At 37.7% G+C, this 19,169-nt stretch overlaps 1 protein-coding gene across 3 annotated transcripts in view; it reads right to left on the bottom strand.

The window, feature by feature from the left end:
* FAAH2 (fatty acid amide hydrolase 2) overlaps positions 1-19,169 on the bottom strand; it is a 399,339-nt gene that overhangs the window by 195,089 nt on the left and 185,081 nt on the right. For all 3 annotated transcript variants that reach the window (XM_054676505.2, XM_063804045.1, XM_054676504.2), the window contains one exon: positions 17,471-17,553. In XM_054676505.2, coding sequence (XP_054532480.1) covers positions 17,471-17,496 — 26 coding nt within the window. In that variant the 5' untranslated portion in view covers positions 17,497-17,553. The remainder of the gene's footprint in view (positions 1-17,470; positions 17,554-19,169) is intronic.

Raw genomic sequence — 19,169 nt, 5'->3', positions numbered from 1 at the left:
GTGAAAAACGGTATGACAATTCTTCAAAGACCTAGAACCAGAAATTCCATTTGATCCAGCAATCCCATTATTGGATATATACCCAAAAGAATATAAATCATTTTATTATAAAGATACATGCACACATATGTTCATTGCGCCACTATTTACAATAGTAAACACATGGAATCCACCCAAATTCTCATCAATGGTAGACTGGATAAAGAAAATGTGGTACATCAAAAAGAAATGAGATCATATTCTTTGCAGGGACATGGATGGAGCTGGAAGCCATTATCCTCAGCAAACTAATGCAGGAATAGAAAACCAAACATTATATGTTCCCACTCATAAGTGGGAGCTGAAAAATGAGGACTCATGGACACAGGGAGGGAAACAACACACACTGGGGCCTCTCAGGGGTGGAAAGAGCATCAGATAAAATAGCTAATGCATGCTGGACTCAACACTTAGGTGATGGATTGATAGGTGCAGAAAACCACCATGGTACACGTTTACCTTGTAACAAACCTGCACATCCTGCATATGTACCCTAGTACTTAAAATAAAATAAAATAAAAAGTGGTGTTTCCTAAAAGTTTTACTGCACTTCGGAAATTCCTATGATGTAATGTCATTTAATGTAAGTGAAAAGAGAAGGTTATAGCAGTATATTCCTAGTGTAACCTCAATCATGTGAAAATCGTAAGCAAAACATTAACAGTGAATAACTACTCTTTTGGTGCTATGATTATAGGTAATTTTTTGTTGTTTTTTGCAGATGTTCTATAATGGACATAATTACAGCAATTTCCAGAATGAAACAATAAGTCAATATGCCCAAAAGAACACAGTTTAAATGTATGTGGTAATACAATCACTAAAGTATGCAATTCCAGTGTGATTTCTCAGTATCACAAATATTAATTCTTGAAAATGAAATTTAAAATCCTTTACATAACCTTTCATGTGACTTAAAATAACTTTAATAAAATATCTTTGGGCTCACTGGAAATACCAATGACATTTATTGATTACTTCAACAAATATTCAAAGTATTAAAAAATGAATATGATAATGTCTATGCTTTTAAGATGAATAAAAATTAGGGAACTCTCATTTCCTAGTTTTGTGAACTATGCAAGCTCTTTTATTTCACTGGATTTTAGTTGCTTCAATTGTAAATTGGGGACAATAATATCTATCTAACATGGTGGTAGTGAGGATGCATTGGGAAAATGGATATAAAGAACTGTTGGAAGTTTCTAAAAAGGAGGATTTTTTACTGTCATGTGTATATGACAATATGCTAGAAATGGAGGAGACAGGAGTTACAGAGTATGCCAGGATAATGATATAATGATATTTAACAATTAATGATATATTTCAGGTATTGGGCAGTACTTTAAATATTGTACAGTCAGTTAATCCTGACACTCATGTGATGTAATAAACAACCTACAGAATAGGAGAAAATATTTACAAACTATGCATCCAACAGAGATCTAATATCCAGAATCTATAAGGAACTTCAACAATTAAACAAGCAAAAAAATAAATAACCCCACTTAAAAGTGGGCAAAAGATGTGAACGGACACTTCTCCAAAGAAGATAGACAAGCAGCCAAGAAATATATGAAAAAATGCTCATCATCACTAATCATCAGAGAAATGCAAATAAAAACCACAATTAGATATCCTCTCACACCAGTCAGAATGGCTATTATTAAAAGTAAAAAAACAACAGATACCGGTGAAGCTGCAGAGAAAAGGGAATGTTGATGGGAATGTAAATTAGTTCAGCCATAGTGGAAAGCAGTTTGGAGATTTCTCAAATAACTTAAAACAAAACTACCATTTGACCCAGCAATCACATTACTGGGTATATACCCAAAAGAAAATAAATAGTTTTACCAAAAAGACACTTGCGTTTGTATGTTCATCACTATGCTATCACAATAGCAAAGACATGGAATCAATCTAGATGCCCATCAATGGTGGATTGGATAAAGAAAATTTGGTGTGTATGCATCATGGAATACTACACAGCCACAGAAAGAATGAAATCATGTCCTTTGCAGCAACATGGACGCACCCAGAGATCATTATCCTAACCTAATTAACACAGGCACAAAAACCAAATATCACATTGTTCTCATTTCTCAGTGGGAGCTAAATACTGGATGCTCACGGCCATAAAGATAGCAACAATAGACACTGGAGACTAACAGATGCGGAAGTGTGTGAGCGAGGGAAAGTTTTGAAAAACTATTGGATACTATACTCACTATCTGGGTGATGGGATCATTTGCATCCCAAACCTCAGTATCACACAATATATTCATATAACAAACCTGCACATGTGCCCCTTGAATTTAAGATAAAAGTTGATATTATATTTTTAAAATGTGGCTAATGCAATATGTTGAAAGTATTTTGACATATTTAGTTAAATAATATGTACTATGAAAATTAATTCCACCTGTTTCTTTTCACTTTTTAAAATACAGCTGCTAGAATATGTGAAATTGCACATTTCCCTCATAATTTATTTCTATTGAACAATATTAATCTAGAGAGAGAATGCATAGTTTTGTATCTCAGCTCCACTATTTACTGTATCTCCTTCGAAAACTTACTTAACCTTTCTGTATTTCAGTTTCCTCATCTGTATAATGGAGCTAAAAATAATTACCTCATAGAATTGTTGATATTATGCAATTAGCTACTGCATTTGTAAAGCACAACAGTACCGGGAACATTGTAAGCACACAAGTGCTAACTATCACTGATACTACTAATGCTTCTTATTATAGAGAAGAAGAACCCCAAACAGAGAGAATAGAAAGATGAAGGGATGAGAAAACATGGCTCATTTTAATGAAAACTTATTTGGTTATTTGTCTAGCCTTTGTTCTCTGAGTACTACTGGCCCAACGATAGGGGTAAAAACTCTGTTGTCATGCATATAACCCTATTGGTGGGCCAGTGGTACTCAGAGGATAAAGGCTATATATATATATATATATATATATATATATATATATATATGTGTGTGTGTGTATACGTGTGTGTATATATACATATATAGTACATATATAGTATATATAGTGTGTATATATACTATATAGTACTATATATGTATATATAGTGTATATATATAGTGTATATATATACATATATAGTACATATATAGTATATATAGTGTGTATATATACTATATAGTACTATATATGTATATATAGTGTATATATATAGTGTATATATATACATATATAGTACATATATAGTATATATATAGTGTATATATGGTGTATATAAAGTGTATATATAGTATACGTATATATGGTATATATATAGTGTATACATATAGTGTGTGTGTATATATACACACACACACACACACACACACACAAGATGTTGCTAGTCTCGGTGTACTGAACACTTGAGCCAAGTGAAACAAATAAAATTATCTCTTTCCCTAGAGGTTCAACTAAAAGAAAGAAGGACTGGGGTTGGTTAGAACACATTAATGGCAGGGCTCTTAAATGAAGGCCCACAAATCTCCTACGTTTGAGAGTCCAGAGCTACATCAGTCCCTGAACTTCCCAGGGTCTAGTTGTTCAAATGTCTCATAATTTGTCAAATTGTGAGGATCTTTATGATTATTGGCCACACCACTACCTTTTTACACCCATAAGCCAGTAAAAGTACAATTCTATTGCAATGAAAAGAATAATTGTCAGCACAGCCATTTAGAAACTATAGACATTTCTGTGTGTCTATAGCTAGTTACAAAGTAGCATCATTACCATTTGTAGAGTAAAGGCCAGCACTCTAAGTGTTACACATTCTGGGGGCCTTGCAGATACATACTGTCTACTTGGGGAAAAGGACACATTTTGCTTTGCTTATATCCCATCCCTCACACTTTGGTTGCACAAAAAGAAGCAGAAGGGTGTGAAGTTGAAGTTACCCACTTTCTGGAAATAAAAAAGCTTTCAGTTGCCAATTCAGAAGGATTGGGAACCTAAGACCAATATTTCCAATAGGCACAAACTTGGAACCTCAGTAAAGCATCCACGTGCCTAAGACTGCTAGTTACTGAAAGCTTCTCTGGATGTGAGCCTCATCCAAGGCAAAACGGCCTGTAGCCTTGTGTTTAGGAAACGTTAGGAAAGAAAACCTTGAGGCACAGTGTCCCAGTCTGCAACCAGTCTGAGGAAAAGAGTACTCAGAGAGATAGATATCAGATGGGGTAGTAGCTGAAGGAGAAAGTCTGTGATTAGGAGGTGAAAATAACTCAAAAAGCTGGACTGAACTCGAAGGGACTCTTCAGATGAATAGCAAAAATACACAAGTGGAGTAAAAAGGAAGTTATATGTGGGAGAGTGGCACAAGATAAAGCTGAAAAACTAAGGTATGCCAGATTACAAAGGGCCCTTACGTGGCGTTCTAGGGAGTCTGGGTATTGAAATGTTTAAAGCAGGAAAGGGGCATAATCTCTTTAGTGATTTACAGATATCCTTTGGCTTTTGCAAAATAAAAAGTATGGGGAAGGGAGAGCAAAACTAGAAACATAAAGATTACTGCAGTAGGCAAAGATGATGGTGATTGGGACTAAAGTGACAGCAGTTGAGGTAGAGAAAAGTAGAGTTATTTAGAGATGAGATCTTGAGAGAGATATTTAGAAGGTAGAACTCATATAAAATATTAGAAGGTTAGAATGTGGGGGATGAAGGAATTTTTTTTTCCAGTTTTTCTGGCTTATAGTAGTTGGCAATGTCATTCACTGAAATTTTCATTTCATGAGTTTGATTTTAATTATTTTGACTTTTGGTGCCCATGTGACTTCCTGGTAGAGATGTCAAGTAGGTAGATATACATATATGGGAATTGAGCTCAGAGGAAAGGTCTGGGCTGCAGACAAAGTTCCAGGAGTTATCAGTGTTCAAATGATATTTGAAGTCATAGAAGACCAAGGCTAAGTATATTTATAACTACATGAACTATTATACACATACACACACACACACACACAAAATTACAGAATCACACCTTAAGGAAGAATAAAATGTATTTAGATGTGTAAGAGTTAAATAATAAAATAATAGAAGAGCACTGTCTAGAAGCCAAAGGTAGCAATGACTTCAAGAACAGGACAATTATCATTTTGATAATAAGACCAACATGTATAATATACTGAGTCTATTTTATGTGCCAATTATTGTGTTTTAAATTCATTAAGTTGTTCCATCCTCACAATAATCCCATTAGGTACATAACAACTGCTTCATTATGATTATGAGGAAACTGAGATAAAGAGAGGTTAAGGACTCACCCAAAGTCATATTGTCAAGAGTTGCAGACATTGTTCGCTGCCTATCCAAAATCCACTTTTTCCCTTTATAAATATAACTTCCATTTTTCAGGCAACTCTCTTTATTGTACTGCCATACGCCTTACAGGGAATAGGCCCAATCTCTAACCTTAAGTGTGTGATTTCTTATTTGTTTAGTGCAATCACAGTAATGTTATTCACCTTGCCAAAAATTGGTTTACCAGTGGTATCTGGTCACAATTTTGTCTCTTGAGACATAAGGCATAGCAGCCATCTTATGACAATGAGAAGATCTAGTCTAATAAGGCTGACAAACTAGGATGTCCAAGGCAAAAGACTGAAAACAGGTTAATGATGACATTTTTCAGCTGCTGAGTCAATCAATTCTAGAGCTAACATACCAAAAGACTTACTGGTTTGTGGGATAGTATATTTTCCGTATTACTTTCAGTCATTTTGAATTGGATTTTCTGTTCTTTGCAGTGGAAACAGCCCAAACTGATAGAGTTAGCAGGCTATTTTGTTTGTTTGTTTTGTTTTTTGTTTTGTTTTGTTTTTGAGATAGTCTCTCTCTGTCGGCCAGGCTGGAGTGCAGTGGCAAGATCTCGGCTCACTGCAACCTCCACCTCCTGGGCTCAAGCAATTCTCCTGCCTCGGCCCCCTGAGTAGCTGGGATTACAGGCATGTGCCACCACACCCAGCTAATTTTTGTATTTTTAGTAGAGATGGGGTTTCACCATGTTGGCCAGGCTGGTCTCGAACTCCTGACCTCAGGTAATCTGCCCGCCTCAGCCTCTCAAAGTGCTGGGATTACAGGTGTGAGCCACCGCGCCCAGCCAGCAGGTTATTTTTAACTGAGTGATAGGAACAGAAGCTAGATTTCAGTGAGTATAGGTGTAAATTAGAGGTAAGGATTCAGAAAAATAAGTATTGACTACATTTTTTAGAAGCTTACTTATGTTAAAAAAAAGTGAGACAATTTTGGTAGCGAATTAGGCACGGCAAAATATTAATCTGAGAATGTTGCAATCTGGCCTCTTACAAACACAAAGAACCTGGCTATCCAAAAAGCAGTGTAGCAGAGTGGACAAATCCCAGGCTTTGGAGAAAGACTGATCTGAGGTGGTTATATAACCTTGCAAGTGACAACTTCCTAAACTGTTTCTCCAGCTATAAAATGGTGGTAACAATAAAATCTACATGATTTGTTATTTAAATGTCATAATGCATAAACACAGTACCTAGCACAGAAGAGCCACTCAGTAAATGGTGGCTATCACTATCATCATTACTAATTCATCAGGTTCTCCTGACAGTCAACAAAATTCTTGTCAGGAAAATCAAAGGATTAGAATCACAGAAGATTAAGCCAAAGCCATGTCACCCAAACCATAGAGCTTAGGGAAGTGGCAAAATGAAATTTAGGAAGTGGGTTACAAGTCTCTATATCAGAAAAACAATGAGAAGAACTGCAGCAGCTATTTCTTCAACAAGTCCTACCAATACTGATGTTATCAGCACCATTTACTGGCACAATATTTGTTCATGCAAGACAGGGTTCCTGAAACACTTGTCTCCCAGGAGTTTCCCAACCAGGTGGGGCAGGGCAATCAGGCTTCCCAGTCCTGTTCTTTCCAAGGATGGAGAAAAGGTAGTGCCTTAACTATGTACACTTTCCTAAGGTCTTGAAATCCCCTTCATTAGCATTGCCCAAACTTCAGCCACATACAATCAGCACAAGCAGAGAACTTCCAAGGGAAGGTTGATAAAGGCATAAAGGAAATTGGATACCCTTACATGTGGCCTCAGTGGCACAGGGCAGTACTAGACTCCTGAGACCAAGGAAATCCTCATAGTTTCAGCCAAGCTGAAACAAGGAACCTCAGCCAAAAATCCTTACCCTTGCTTCTATGGAGACAAACAGGATGAGGCCTAAGGGTGGCTGTGACACCAGATGATACATAGGCTGGCCAATGTGGGTTGAGTGAAAGATTTATTGAGGTCTGAGAGGGTTTTTTAAAAAATCTATATATCTTGAAATCCTGCACTTGCTCAGTGATTCAAGTACAGCCAGTGGTAGGGGAGCGAAATCCAAGGAGGATTCTACCCCTTGGATAGCTTTTTGGTGGAAAGCAACACATTATATCACTTTCTCCAGAAAGCCTTTTCTGACACCTCTCCAGTCTTGGATCAGTAACCTTCTCTATGATACCACAGTACTCTTTTCTTCCCCTATCAGAGCACTAATTCCACTGTGCTGTAAATAACGGTTATTCTCATGCTTCAACCACCAGACTGGGAGCTGAAAGAAGTCAGGGACTGTTGTGTTTATCTTTATATCTTCAACACCTAGCATGCTACCAGGTGTATAGTAAGCATTCAATAACCATTTGTGGGATAAATGAATGAAAGTGTTTTCAAGCATTTAAATCCATAAAACCATAAATTTTGAGGGTCCATATTATTTTCCCCTTTAGAAAGGATAAAACAAAGATTCACAGAGATTCAAAAACATGCCTAAGTTCATGAAATAACTAACAGAGGAAGAATTTTGTCCCAGGTCTGTGTGATTCTGTAAGTGTGTATTTTGAGTCTTGACATCTCTGGACTCTAGGGCTCCCAGAAAGTTTGCCGTGACCATTTTCTATGTCATTCATAGATTGGGAAGAATATACCTATTGGATGAAATGCATGACAATAGATGCTTCAGGGAGGAAAGTCTAAAACTAGTAACAAATTTGTACTTTTCCAGGCAAGCAAGAAAAACAGTGAACAATAAATCATAATCCAGGAAGATATAGGAAGCCAACAGATTGCAGAGCATAAGACGAAACTGCATTCAGGAGCTCCAAAACAAACATTGTCTAAACACATGTATATTAATTCGTTACTTACTGAAGAAATGCTGAATCTCAGATCATGTTCTACACACTGAAGACAATAAGATTAAAAAGATATGGTCCATGCCATTGAGGAACTCAGAGTCTGGTGGGTAAGACAACCAACACCACAATGACTATGCAATGTTGAACCAGTTTTTATATTATTATCTCTCAGCCCTGAAACAAGTATTCTATATGCCACTTTTTTTTTATTAGATTTTATGTGAAGATATTTCTTTTATTATTATTATTATACTTTAAGTTTTAGGGTACATGTGCACAACGTGCAGGTTTGTTACATATGTATACATGTGCCATGTTGGTGTGCTGCACCCATTAACTCGTCATTTAGCATTAGGTATATCTCCTAATGCTATCCATCGCCCCTCCCCCCACCCCACAACAGTCCCCGGTGTCTGATGTTCCCCTTCCTGTGTCTATGTGTTCTCATTGTTCAATTCTCACCTATGAGTGAGAACATGTGGTGTTTGGTTTTTTGTCCTTGTGATAGTTTGCTGAGAATGATGGTTTCCAGCTTCATCCATGTCCCTACAAAGGAAATGAACTCATCATTTTTTATGGCTGCATAGTATTCCATTGTGTGTATGTGCCAAATTTTCTTAATCCAGTCTATCATTGTTGGACATTTGGGTTGGTTCCAAGTCTTTGCTATTGTGAATAGTGCTGCAATAGACATATGTGTGCATGTGTCTTTATAGCAGCATGATTTATAATCCTTTGGGTATATACCCAGTAATGAGATGGCTGGGTCAAATGGTATTTCTAGTTCTAGATCCCTGAGGAATCACCACACTGACTTCCACAAGGGTTGAACTAGTTTACGGTCCCACCAACAGTATAAAAGTGTTCCTATTTCTCCACATCCTCTCCAGCACCTGTTGTTTCCTGACTTCTTAATGATCACCATTCTAACTGGTGTGAGATGGTTATCTCATTGTGGTTTTGATTTGCATTTCTCTGATGGCCAGTGATGAGCATTTTTTCATGTGTTTTTTGGCTGCATAAATGTCTTCTTTTGAGAAGTGTCTGTTCACATCCTTTGCCCACTTTTTGATGGGGTTGTTTGTTTTTTTCTTGTAAATTTGTATGAGTTCACTGTAGATTCTGGATATTAGCCCTTTACCAGATGAGTAGGTTGCAAAAAATTTTCTCCCATTTTGTACGTTGCCTGTTCACTCTGATGGTGGTTTCTTTTGCTGTGCAGGAGCTCTTTAGCTTAATTAGATCCCATTTGTCAATTTTGGCTTTTGTTGCCATTGCTTTTGGTGTTTTAGACATGAAGTCCTTGCCCATGCCTATGTCCTGAATGGTATTGCCCAGGTTTTCTTCTAGGCTTTTTATGCTTTTAGGTCTGACATGTAAGTCTTTAATCCATCTTGAATTAATTTTTGTATAAGGTGTAAGGAAAGGATCCAGTTTCAGCTTTCTACATATATAGCTAGCCAGTTTTCACAGAACCATTTATTAAATAGGGAATCCTTTCCCCATTGCTTGTTTTTGTCAGGTTTGTCAAAGATCAGATAGTTGTAGATATGCAGCATTTTTTCTGAGGGCTCTGTTCTGTTCCATTGGTCTATATCTCTGTTTTGGTACCAGTACCATACTGTTTTGATTACTGTAGCCTTGTAGTATAGTTTGAAGTCAGGTAGCGTGATGCCTCCAGCTTTGTTCTTTTGGCTTAGGATTGACTTGGCAATGCGGGCTCTTTATTGGTTCTATATGAACTTTAAAGTAGTTTTTTCCAATTCTGTGAAGAAAGTCATTTGTAGCTTAATGGGGATGGCATTGAATCTATAAATTACCTTGGACAGTATGGCCATTTTCATGATATTGATTCTTCCTACCCATGAGCATGGAATTTTCTTCCATTTGTTTGTATCCTCTTTTATTTCATTGAGCAGTGGTTTGTAGTTCTCCTTGAAGAGGTCCTTCACATCCCTTGTAAGTTGGACTCCTAGGTATTTTATTCTCTTTGAAGCAATTGTGAATGGGAGTTCACTTATGATTTGGCTCTCTGTTTGTCTGTTATTGGTATATAAGAATGCTTGTGATTTTTGTACATTGATTTTGTATCCTGAGACTTTGCTGAAGTTGCATATTAGCTTAAGGAGATTTTGGACTGAGACGATGGGGTTTTCTAGATATACAATCATGTCATCTGCACACAGGGACAATTTGACTTCCTCTTTTCCTAATTGAATGCCCTTTATTTCCTTCTCCTGTCTGATGTCCCTGGCCATAACTTCCAACACTATGTTGAATAGGAGTGGTGAGAGAGGGCATCCCTGTCTTGTGCCAGTTTTCAAAGGGAATGCTTCCAGTTTTTGTCCATTCAGTATGATATTGGCTGTGGGTTTGTCATAGATAGCTCTTATTATTTTGAGATACATCCCATCAATACCTAATTTATTGGAGAGTTTTTAGCATGAAGGGTTGTTGAATTTTGCCAAAGGCCTTTTCTGCATCTATTGAGATAATCATGTGGTTTTTGTCTTTGATTCTGTTTATATGCTGAATTAACTTTATTCGTTTTCCTATGTTGAACCAGCCTTGCATCCCAGGGATGAACCCCACTTGATCATGGTGGATAAGTTTTTTCATGTGTTGCTGGATTCGGTTTGCCAGCATTTTATTGAGGATTTTTGCATCAATGTTCATCAAGGATATTGGTATAAAATTCTCTTTTTTTTTGTTGTGTCTCTGTCAGGCTTTGTTAGCAGGATGATGCTGGCCTCATAAAATGAGTTAGGGAGGATTCCCTCTTTTTCTATTGATTGGAATAGTTTCAGAAGGAATGGTACCAGCTCCTCCTTGTACCTCTGGTAGAATTCGGCTGTGAATCCATCTGCTCCTGAACTTTTTTTGGTTGGTAAGCTATTAATTATTGCCTCAATTTCAGAGCCCATTATTGGTCTATTCAGAGATTCAACTTCTTCCTGGTTTAGTCTTGGGACAGTGTAGGTGTTGAGGAATTTATCCATTTCTTCTAGATTTTCTAGTTTATTTGCATAGAGGTGTTTATAGTAGTCTGATGGTAGTTTGTATTTCTGTGGGATCAGTGGTGACATACCCTTTGTCATTTTTTATTGCGTCTAATTGATTATTCTCTTTTTTCTTCTTTATTAGTCTGGCTAGTGGTCCATCAATTTTGTTGATCTTTTCAAAAAACCAGCTCCTGGATTCATTGATTTTTTGAAGGGTTTTTTGTGTCTCTATTTCCTTCAGTTCTGCTCTGATCTTAGTTATTTCTTGCCTTCTGCTAGCTTTTGAATGTGTTTGGTCTTGCTTCTCTAGTTCTTTTAATTGTGATGTTAGGGTGTCAATTTTAGATCTTTCCTGCTTTCTCTTGTGGGCATTTAGTGCTATAAATTTCCCTCTACACACTGCTTTGAATGTGTCCCAGAGATCCTGGTATGTTGTGTCTTTGTTCTCGTTGGTTTCAAAGAACATCTTTATTTCTGCCTTCATTTCGTTATGTACCCAGTAGTCATTCAGGAGCAGGTTGTTCAGTTTCCATGTAGTTGAGGGGTTTTGAGTGAGTTTCTTAATCCTGAGTTCTAGTTTGATTGCACTGTGGTCTGAGAGACAGTTTGTTATAATGTCTGTTCTTTTACATTTGCTGAGGAGTGCTTTGCTTCCAACTATGTGGTCAATTTTGGAACAAGTGCAATGTGGTGCTGAGAAGAATGTATATTCTGTTGATTTGGGGTGGAGAGTTCTGTAGGTGTCTATTAGGTCCGCTTGGTGCAGAGCTGAGTTCAATTCCTGGATATCCTTGTTAACTTTCTGTCTCGTTGATCTGTCTAATGTTGACAGTGGGGTGTCAAAGTCTCCCATTATTATTGTGTGGGAGTCTAAGTCTCTTTGTAGGTCACTAAGGACTTGCTTTATGAATCTCGGTGCTCCTGTATTGGGTGCATATATATTTAGGATAGTTAGCTCTTCTTGTTGAATTGATCCCTTTACTATTATGTAATGGCCTTCTTTGTCTCTTTTGATCTTTGTTGGTTTAAAGTCTGTTGTATCGGAGACTAGGATTGCAACCCCTGCCTTTTTTTGTTTTCCATTTGCTTGGTAGATCTTCCTCCATCCCTTTATTTTGAGCCTATGTGTGTCTCTGCTTGTGAGATGGGTTTGCTGAATACAGCACACTGATGGGTCTTGTCTCCTTTTCCAATTTGCCAATCTGTGTCTTTTAATTGGAGCATTTAGTCCATTTACATTTAAGGTTAATATTTTTATGTGTGAATTTGATTCTGTCATTATGATCTTAGCTGGTTATTTTGCTCATTAGTTGATGCAGTTTCTCCCTAGCCTTGATGGTCTTTACAATTTGGCAGGTTTTTGCAGTGGCTGGTATCGGTTGTTCCTTTCCATGTTTAGTGCTTCCTTCAGGAGCTCTTTCAGGGCAGGCCTGGTGGTAACAAAATCTGTCAGCATTTGCTTGTCTGTAAAGGATTTTATTTCTCCTGCACTTATGAAGCTTAGTTTGGCTGTATATGAAATGCTGGGTTGAAAGTTCTTTTCTTTAAGAATGTTGAATATTGGCCCCCACTCTCTTCTGGCTTGTAGAGTTTCTGCCGAGAGATCAGCTGTTAGTCTGATGGGCTTCCCTTTTTGGGTAACTCAGCCTTTCTCTCTGGCTGCCCTCAACATTTTTTCCTTCATTTCAACTTTGGTGAATCTGACAATTATTTGTCTTGGAGTTGCTCTTCTTGAGGTTTATTTTTGTTCTGTTTTCTGTATTTCCTGGATCTGAATGTTGGCCTGCCTTGCTAGATTGGGGAATTTCTCCTAAATAATATCCTGCAGAGTGTTTTCCAACTTGGTTCCATTCTCCCCGTGACTTTCAGGTACACCAATCAGACATAGATTTGGTCTTTTCACATAGTCCCATATTTCTTGGATGCTGGTTCATTTCTTTTTATTCCTTTTTCTCTAAACTTCTCTTCTCGCTTCATTTCATTTATTTGATCTTCCATCACTGGTACCCTTTCTTCCACTCGATCAAATCAGCTATTGAGGCTTGTGCATTCATCATGTAGTTCTGGTGCTGTGGTTTTCGGCTCCATCAGGTCCTTTAAGGACTTCTCTGCCTTGATTATTGTAGTTAGCCGTTCATCTAATCTTTTTTCAAGTTTTTTTAACTTCTTTGCCATGGGTTCAAACTTCCTCCTTTAGCTTGCAGTAGTTTGATCATCTGAAGCCTTCTTCTCTGAACTCGTGAAAGTCATTCTCCATCCAGCTTTGTTGCATTGCTGATTAGTAGCTGCATTCCTTTGGAAGAGGAGTGGTGCTCTGATTTTTAGAGTTTCTGGTTTTTCCGCTCTGTTTTTCCCCCATCTTTGTGGTTTTATCTACCTTTGGTCTTTGATGATGGTGACGTACAGATGGATTTTTGGTGGGGATGTCCTTTCTGTTTGTTAGTTTTCCTTGTAACAGGCAGGACCCTCAGCTGCAGGTCTGCTGGAGTTTACTGGAGGTCCACTGCAGACCCTGTTTGCCTGGGTATCAGCAGTGGTGGCTGCAGAACAGCGGATATTGGTGAACCACAAATGCTGCTGCCTGATCTTTCCTCTGGATGTTTTGTCTCAGAGGAGTACTGGGCTGTGTGAGGTGTCAGTCTGGCCCTACTGAGGGGTGCCTCCCAGTTAGAGTACTCGGGGGTCAGGGACCCACTTGAGGAGGCAGTCTGCCTGTTCTCAGATCTCAAGCTGCATGCTGGGAGAACCACTACTCTCTTCAAATCTGTCAGACAGGGACATTTAAGTCTGCAGAGGTTATTGCTGTCTTTTGTTTGTGTCCTGCCCCCAGAGGTGGAGCCCACAGAGGCAGGCAGGCCTCCTTGAGCTGTGGTGGGCTCCACCCAGTTTGAGCTTCCTGGCCGCTTTGTTTACCTACTCAAGCCTGAGCAAAGGCAGGCGCCCCTCCCCCAGCCTCGCTGCTGCCTTGCAGTTTGATCTCAGACTGCTGTCCTAGCAATGAGCGAGGCTCCGTGGGCATAGGACCTTCTGATCCAAGTGCGGGATATAATCTCCTGGTGTGCCCTTTGTTAAGCCCGTTGGAAAAGCGCAGTATTAGGGTGGGAGTGACCCGATTTTCCAGGTGCCATCTGTCACCCCTTTCTTTGACTAGGAAAGGGAATTCCCTGATCCCTTGCACTTCCTGGGTGAGGTGATGCCTCGCCCTGCTGCTGCTCATGCAGCACCCTCTGTCCTGTACCCACTGTCCAGCACTCCCCAGTGAGATGAACCCAGTACCTCAGTTGGAAATGCAGAAATCACCCATCTTCTGCGTCGCTTACACTGAGAACTGTAGACTGGAGTTGTTCCTATTCGGCCATCTTGGCTCCACCCCCTCTATATGCCACTTTCTGATGGGACTCAGAAAACTAAACTTTCCTTTGATAATTTGTGCCCTCTTGGATCCTTCAAATATGGGTGCCAGAGAAAGACTAGGAGGAAAGAAAAGAGGTGAAGGGGTTTGTTTCTTTCAGTTTGCCTGCTGTTCCTGACACCATTGTTTCAACAATAGCCTTTCACCCAGGCAACAGTAGTTGATTCCAGTTTCCTATTTCTTCCCACACTCTAGAACTAGTCTCATCACACACCCTCAGAAATACTGGCACCAGTCAGCTGGCAGCTGCTTCTCAGAATTCTGAACCACAGCTCTGAATATGAGGTCCCCTTTCAAAGTTTCTGAGGTAGAAGCAGCAGCCAGGCAACACCCTCTTCACAGATGTCTTGGTCCCAGCTCTGCAGGCATTTCCTTTGAGCTCCTAGATTCTGATAATCCCAATTTCTTCCCTTTGTTCCCTCATACCTAGGGTGTTCCCTCAGTTTGCTGTTTCCTGCAGTTATCATCTTGGTGTTACTTCAGTGTTACTTTTTTTTGTTTTTTCATTCCTTAAACATCTATTCTACCAATTCCCTATATTAAATTCTTTGTTAAAATAGTGTGGTTTCTGGGCCCTTCATGATACAAAAGTGACATGAGCACAATGTGCTCTGGGAGCTCAGAGTAGAAATCTCACAGAGACTGAGATGATTAGATAATGTAAAATTGAGAACTGGACTGAGTCCTAAAAAATTAACTAAGCCAAATAAAGGAGAGGTGGGGAAAGGGAAAGTGTTCCAGGCAAAAGTAATAACATGTGCAAAGTTATGCAGATGATAGAGAGCATAAATGGATCAGGAGAAATAGAGTAGTTCCGTACGATTAGAATAGGATATGAAGGAAAACAAGTTTGACATGATGATAAATAAAGAAGAAGAGTCAGTAAAACTTGTTGATTAATTAGAGTTAGAAGAAAGATTTGGGAAAGGAAGGAAGAAGGTAGAGTCTAGGGGTACACCTAGATATCTTGCTTGTGTGACTGGTTGGAAGAACAGGTTTGGGAAGGAGGTAAAAAAGCAGTGACTATTTTCTCATCAGTCAATCACAAACACAAAGCTGGAAGCCAAAGAAAGACAAAGCTAGAAGCCAGCATAATTAAAGTTCACATATCTTCCTACTATTTTGTAGCTGTGTGATTTTAATCATTGAACTGCCTTAAGAGTAAGTTTTAGTGCCAAGCAAACAGGGATAACAATGCAATAGAACTGTGTGTAATCATAAGGACAGCTCCATTTATTGAGCTCATGTTGTAGTAACAACCATAACAATAAAAGAGCTAACACTGAGGGATTGATGGAAGGTTCTATACTAGGGGCTTTACACATATTTTTCATCTTAATGCCAGTGTTTTAAATTTCTAGTAAAATAAAAACACTGTTATCAGGACAGTAAGCCCATTTGGGGGCCCTTTACAGGAGGGAGGAAAAAAGCACAGATGTCACACATAGCATGCATGAACTTCATAAAATTATTTCTGAGCATCTTTTTATTTTACCTAAGGTCTCTGTCTTAGAAACAGTCCTGTTTTCTCTCTCTTCAAATCTCCAATCCCCTGACAGTCACTGCCCTGCCATGCTCCCCCCATTTACCCACAAGAACCCTCTCCAGTCTCCGAGTAGTAGCCCAAACTCATTATTTTCAACAAGGTCAAAATTTTGATTTTCTCTCAGGTCTTTATCTGTGTCCTCATACACAAAAACAAGCTCTGCAACCACTGACCCCCTTCTTCGAAACTCCTTTTTAAAAGGCAACAGAAAATTTAAATAATAGAATCTCTCTCAAATGTTTAAAGATACACTCTGCCCCAAAAGTACCCCCAAATTACATTTCAGGTAAAAGTTGGTTCACAGACGAAAGAGACAAGTCAGGACCTCCTGAAACATAGAACCACCCCATAGTTCTGTTATGTCAGCTTGGCATCACATATCCATATTCTTGAATCATGGTTGTCACATACATTTTTTGAAATGCTGTTGAGATGATCAAATGAGAAAACATGTATAAAGTATCTATTATGATACAAATCCATTTGATGCAGTACTTATATTTCATTAAAATATTTTAAATGTCTATAATTTCATGATATTGGCTAGTTTTCATTTTATTTACATTAACCATCCATGTTAAATGATAGGTTTTCAATATGTGTAGTGATATAAAGTTTCATTTTAAAATGATTAAGTTAGAATAAGTGACTCAATTTTAATAAGTATATTAACAACAACAAAGCTGACGTGCAAACAAGACAAAAATCCTAAAGATGGTACATGAATGGCTGAGAGCTACACAATGGCACCCTATGTCATGGTGTGCTAAGAAGAACTGTGCTACCCACTAAACAGAATATTACAAAGAAAATAATCCAAGTTTTTGGCCCTCTAATACCTCAGAGCTGCTGAGAAGTGTTTACTTAGCAATAGAGACACAGAAGTAACGTATATGATACCTATATAAAATACTATCTACTATGCTAAATACACATTCGAAAAAGTGTGCATGTGTAGGGGGGTTCTCCTATTAGAGTCACTGCCAAATATTAATCTATTCAGTAAATGTTCGATGATGCCTACCAAACTGTAGACCTCGTTCTGGATGTTGGATATGCAAAAACAACAAAATTTAGTCCTTGCCATCAAGGATCTTGCAGTTAATAGGAGGAGGATGCAGACAAATAATCATAAACACTCAACAAAGGACTAAATACTGAAATTAGAAGTCAGAGAAGTTCCCAGTGAGAACAAGGGAAGGACAAAGAGAAAGAAGAATCTAGGAAATATGCTAAGGTGGCATGACCACAGAAGTAGAACAAAAACCACCATAAATGACTCCTTGAGAGAGTGGAAATGCTCACCTGTACTTGACAATTCCATTGATCATTGGGTTCACATCCTTGATTCTGTTGATATAAGCCTGAACAACATCTATACATTTCACCTGCAAAATACAATACTTTAGTCAGCAGCCATTTATTCACTAAACAATTCATTCAACAAGTATTTCCTGAAAGACTCCTATGTACATTAATCATTTTTTGAGACCCTTTCAGTGAATTACACAGTGTAGTCCCCCATGAGGCAAAATATGATGCTAAGGAGGTATAAGATGTCTACTTTGAAGGTAAGAAGTCAGGAATATACCAGTATAAGAAAGTTCCAAACAATGAGTAGGGATAAAAGGAATAATCTCTGCTGAAATTAAATATAAATTGGAGTTCAGAGATATTATGTATATATACTAAACTAGCAAATATTTTGTTCTAGTAAATAATCAATAAAAAAATAGATATTGTTTCAGTAATACCCTGAAACTTAACAGTATACATCAACTCTGCAAAACCAAGAGTTGGAGAGTGGAGACATAAAAGGGCATAAAGGTAGGGTTTCCAGATAAAATACAGGAAATCAAGTTAAATTTGAATTTCTAATGAATAGAGAGTAATTTTTAATATAAGTATGTCCCAATAATTGCATGGGGATGATTATACTGAAATCTATTTGTTATTTATCTTAAATTTAAATTTAGCTAAGCATATTGTACTTTTGTTTGCTAAATTTACCAACACTAAACCAAAGGTCTTAAGTTAAGCATGTGAGCAGGAATGAGACAAGTAAAACATCCTGGGTGGGTGCTACAGGATTATAATTTAATTATTATATACAATTGTAGTTTTAATGCTAATTCTTAGACATGAGACAATAAACATTAGAAAATTGCAAAGCAAAACAGAACCCCCAAGTAATGAGGAGCGAAAAATAATTAAAAAGAAATCAGATCAAGACAGAAAAAAGAAGGAAAGGACAAGAAAAAGCAAGTATGATAAATTATAAACATTACATCAAGTGAAAAGGATTAAACCAATTACATAATAAGTGTGAAGGACTGAATTCCCCTGCCAGAGGGCAAAAGCATTAAATTTGGTTTTAAAAAAAGCTCAGCTATACAATGTTTATACGAAATTCATCTGGAACAAAAAGACAATGAAAGATTGAAAACAAAGAGTTAGGCAAACATATACTAGGTGAAAACAAACAATAAGAAAGGAGAGGTGGTATCATTAATATTAGAGAAAGCAAATTTTAAAACTGAAACCTAAAATGGTATGATACATGAGGAGGCTGTAACAGTCATATACTTTTCTGTTTTAATAAAGCTGGCAAATACATGAAGCATATACTACAAATACAAAGAGAAGTTGACCAGATGTATAAGTACAGTAGTAAACAATATAGCTCCCTCAGAGACTCACAGACCAAGGAGTAAAAAGTGAGGATATATCCAAGAATTTAATAATACAACCAACATGCTCAAATGCATAGTGAGGGAGAATTTTTACTCCATCAAGAATATGTTCTTTATTCATCAATCATTAACAAAAAATAATCATGTCACACAAAGCAAATCTTAAATCCCAAATGGTTTTAGAGAATTTCTAAGTCAATTTGACAAATTATCATATCCAGAAATATTAGAAACCCAAAATTAAACAGTGATATTTAGAAGGCTTAATTATTTCAAAAACATTCTTCCATATAACCAATGGATCTAAGAGG

The sequence above is a fragment of the Pan troglodytes genome, chromosome X (genome assembly GCF_028858775.2).
Source record: "Pan troglodytes isolate AG18354 chromosome X, NHGRI_mPanTro3-v2.0_pri, whole genome shotgun sequence".
NCBI classification, from domain to species: Eukaryota; Metazoa; Chordata; class Mammalia; order Primates; family Hominidae; genus Pan; species Pan troglodytes.
The sequence above is the reverse complement of the archived record's forward strand: the minus strand, read 5'-3'. Positions and strand labels throughout refer to the sequence as shown.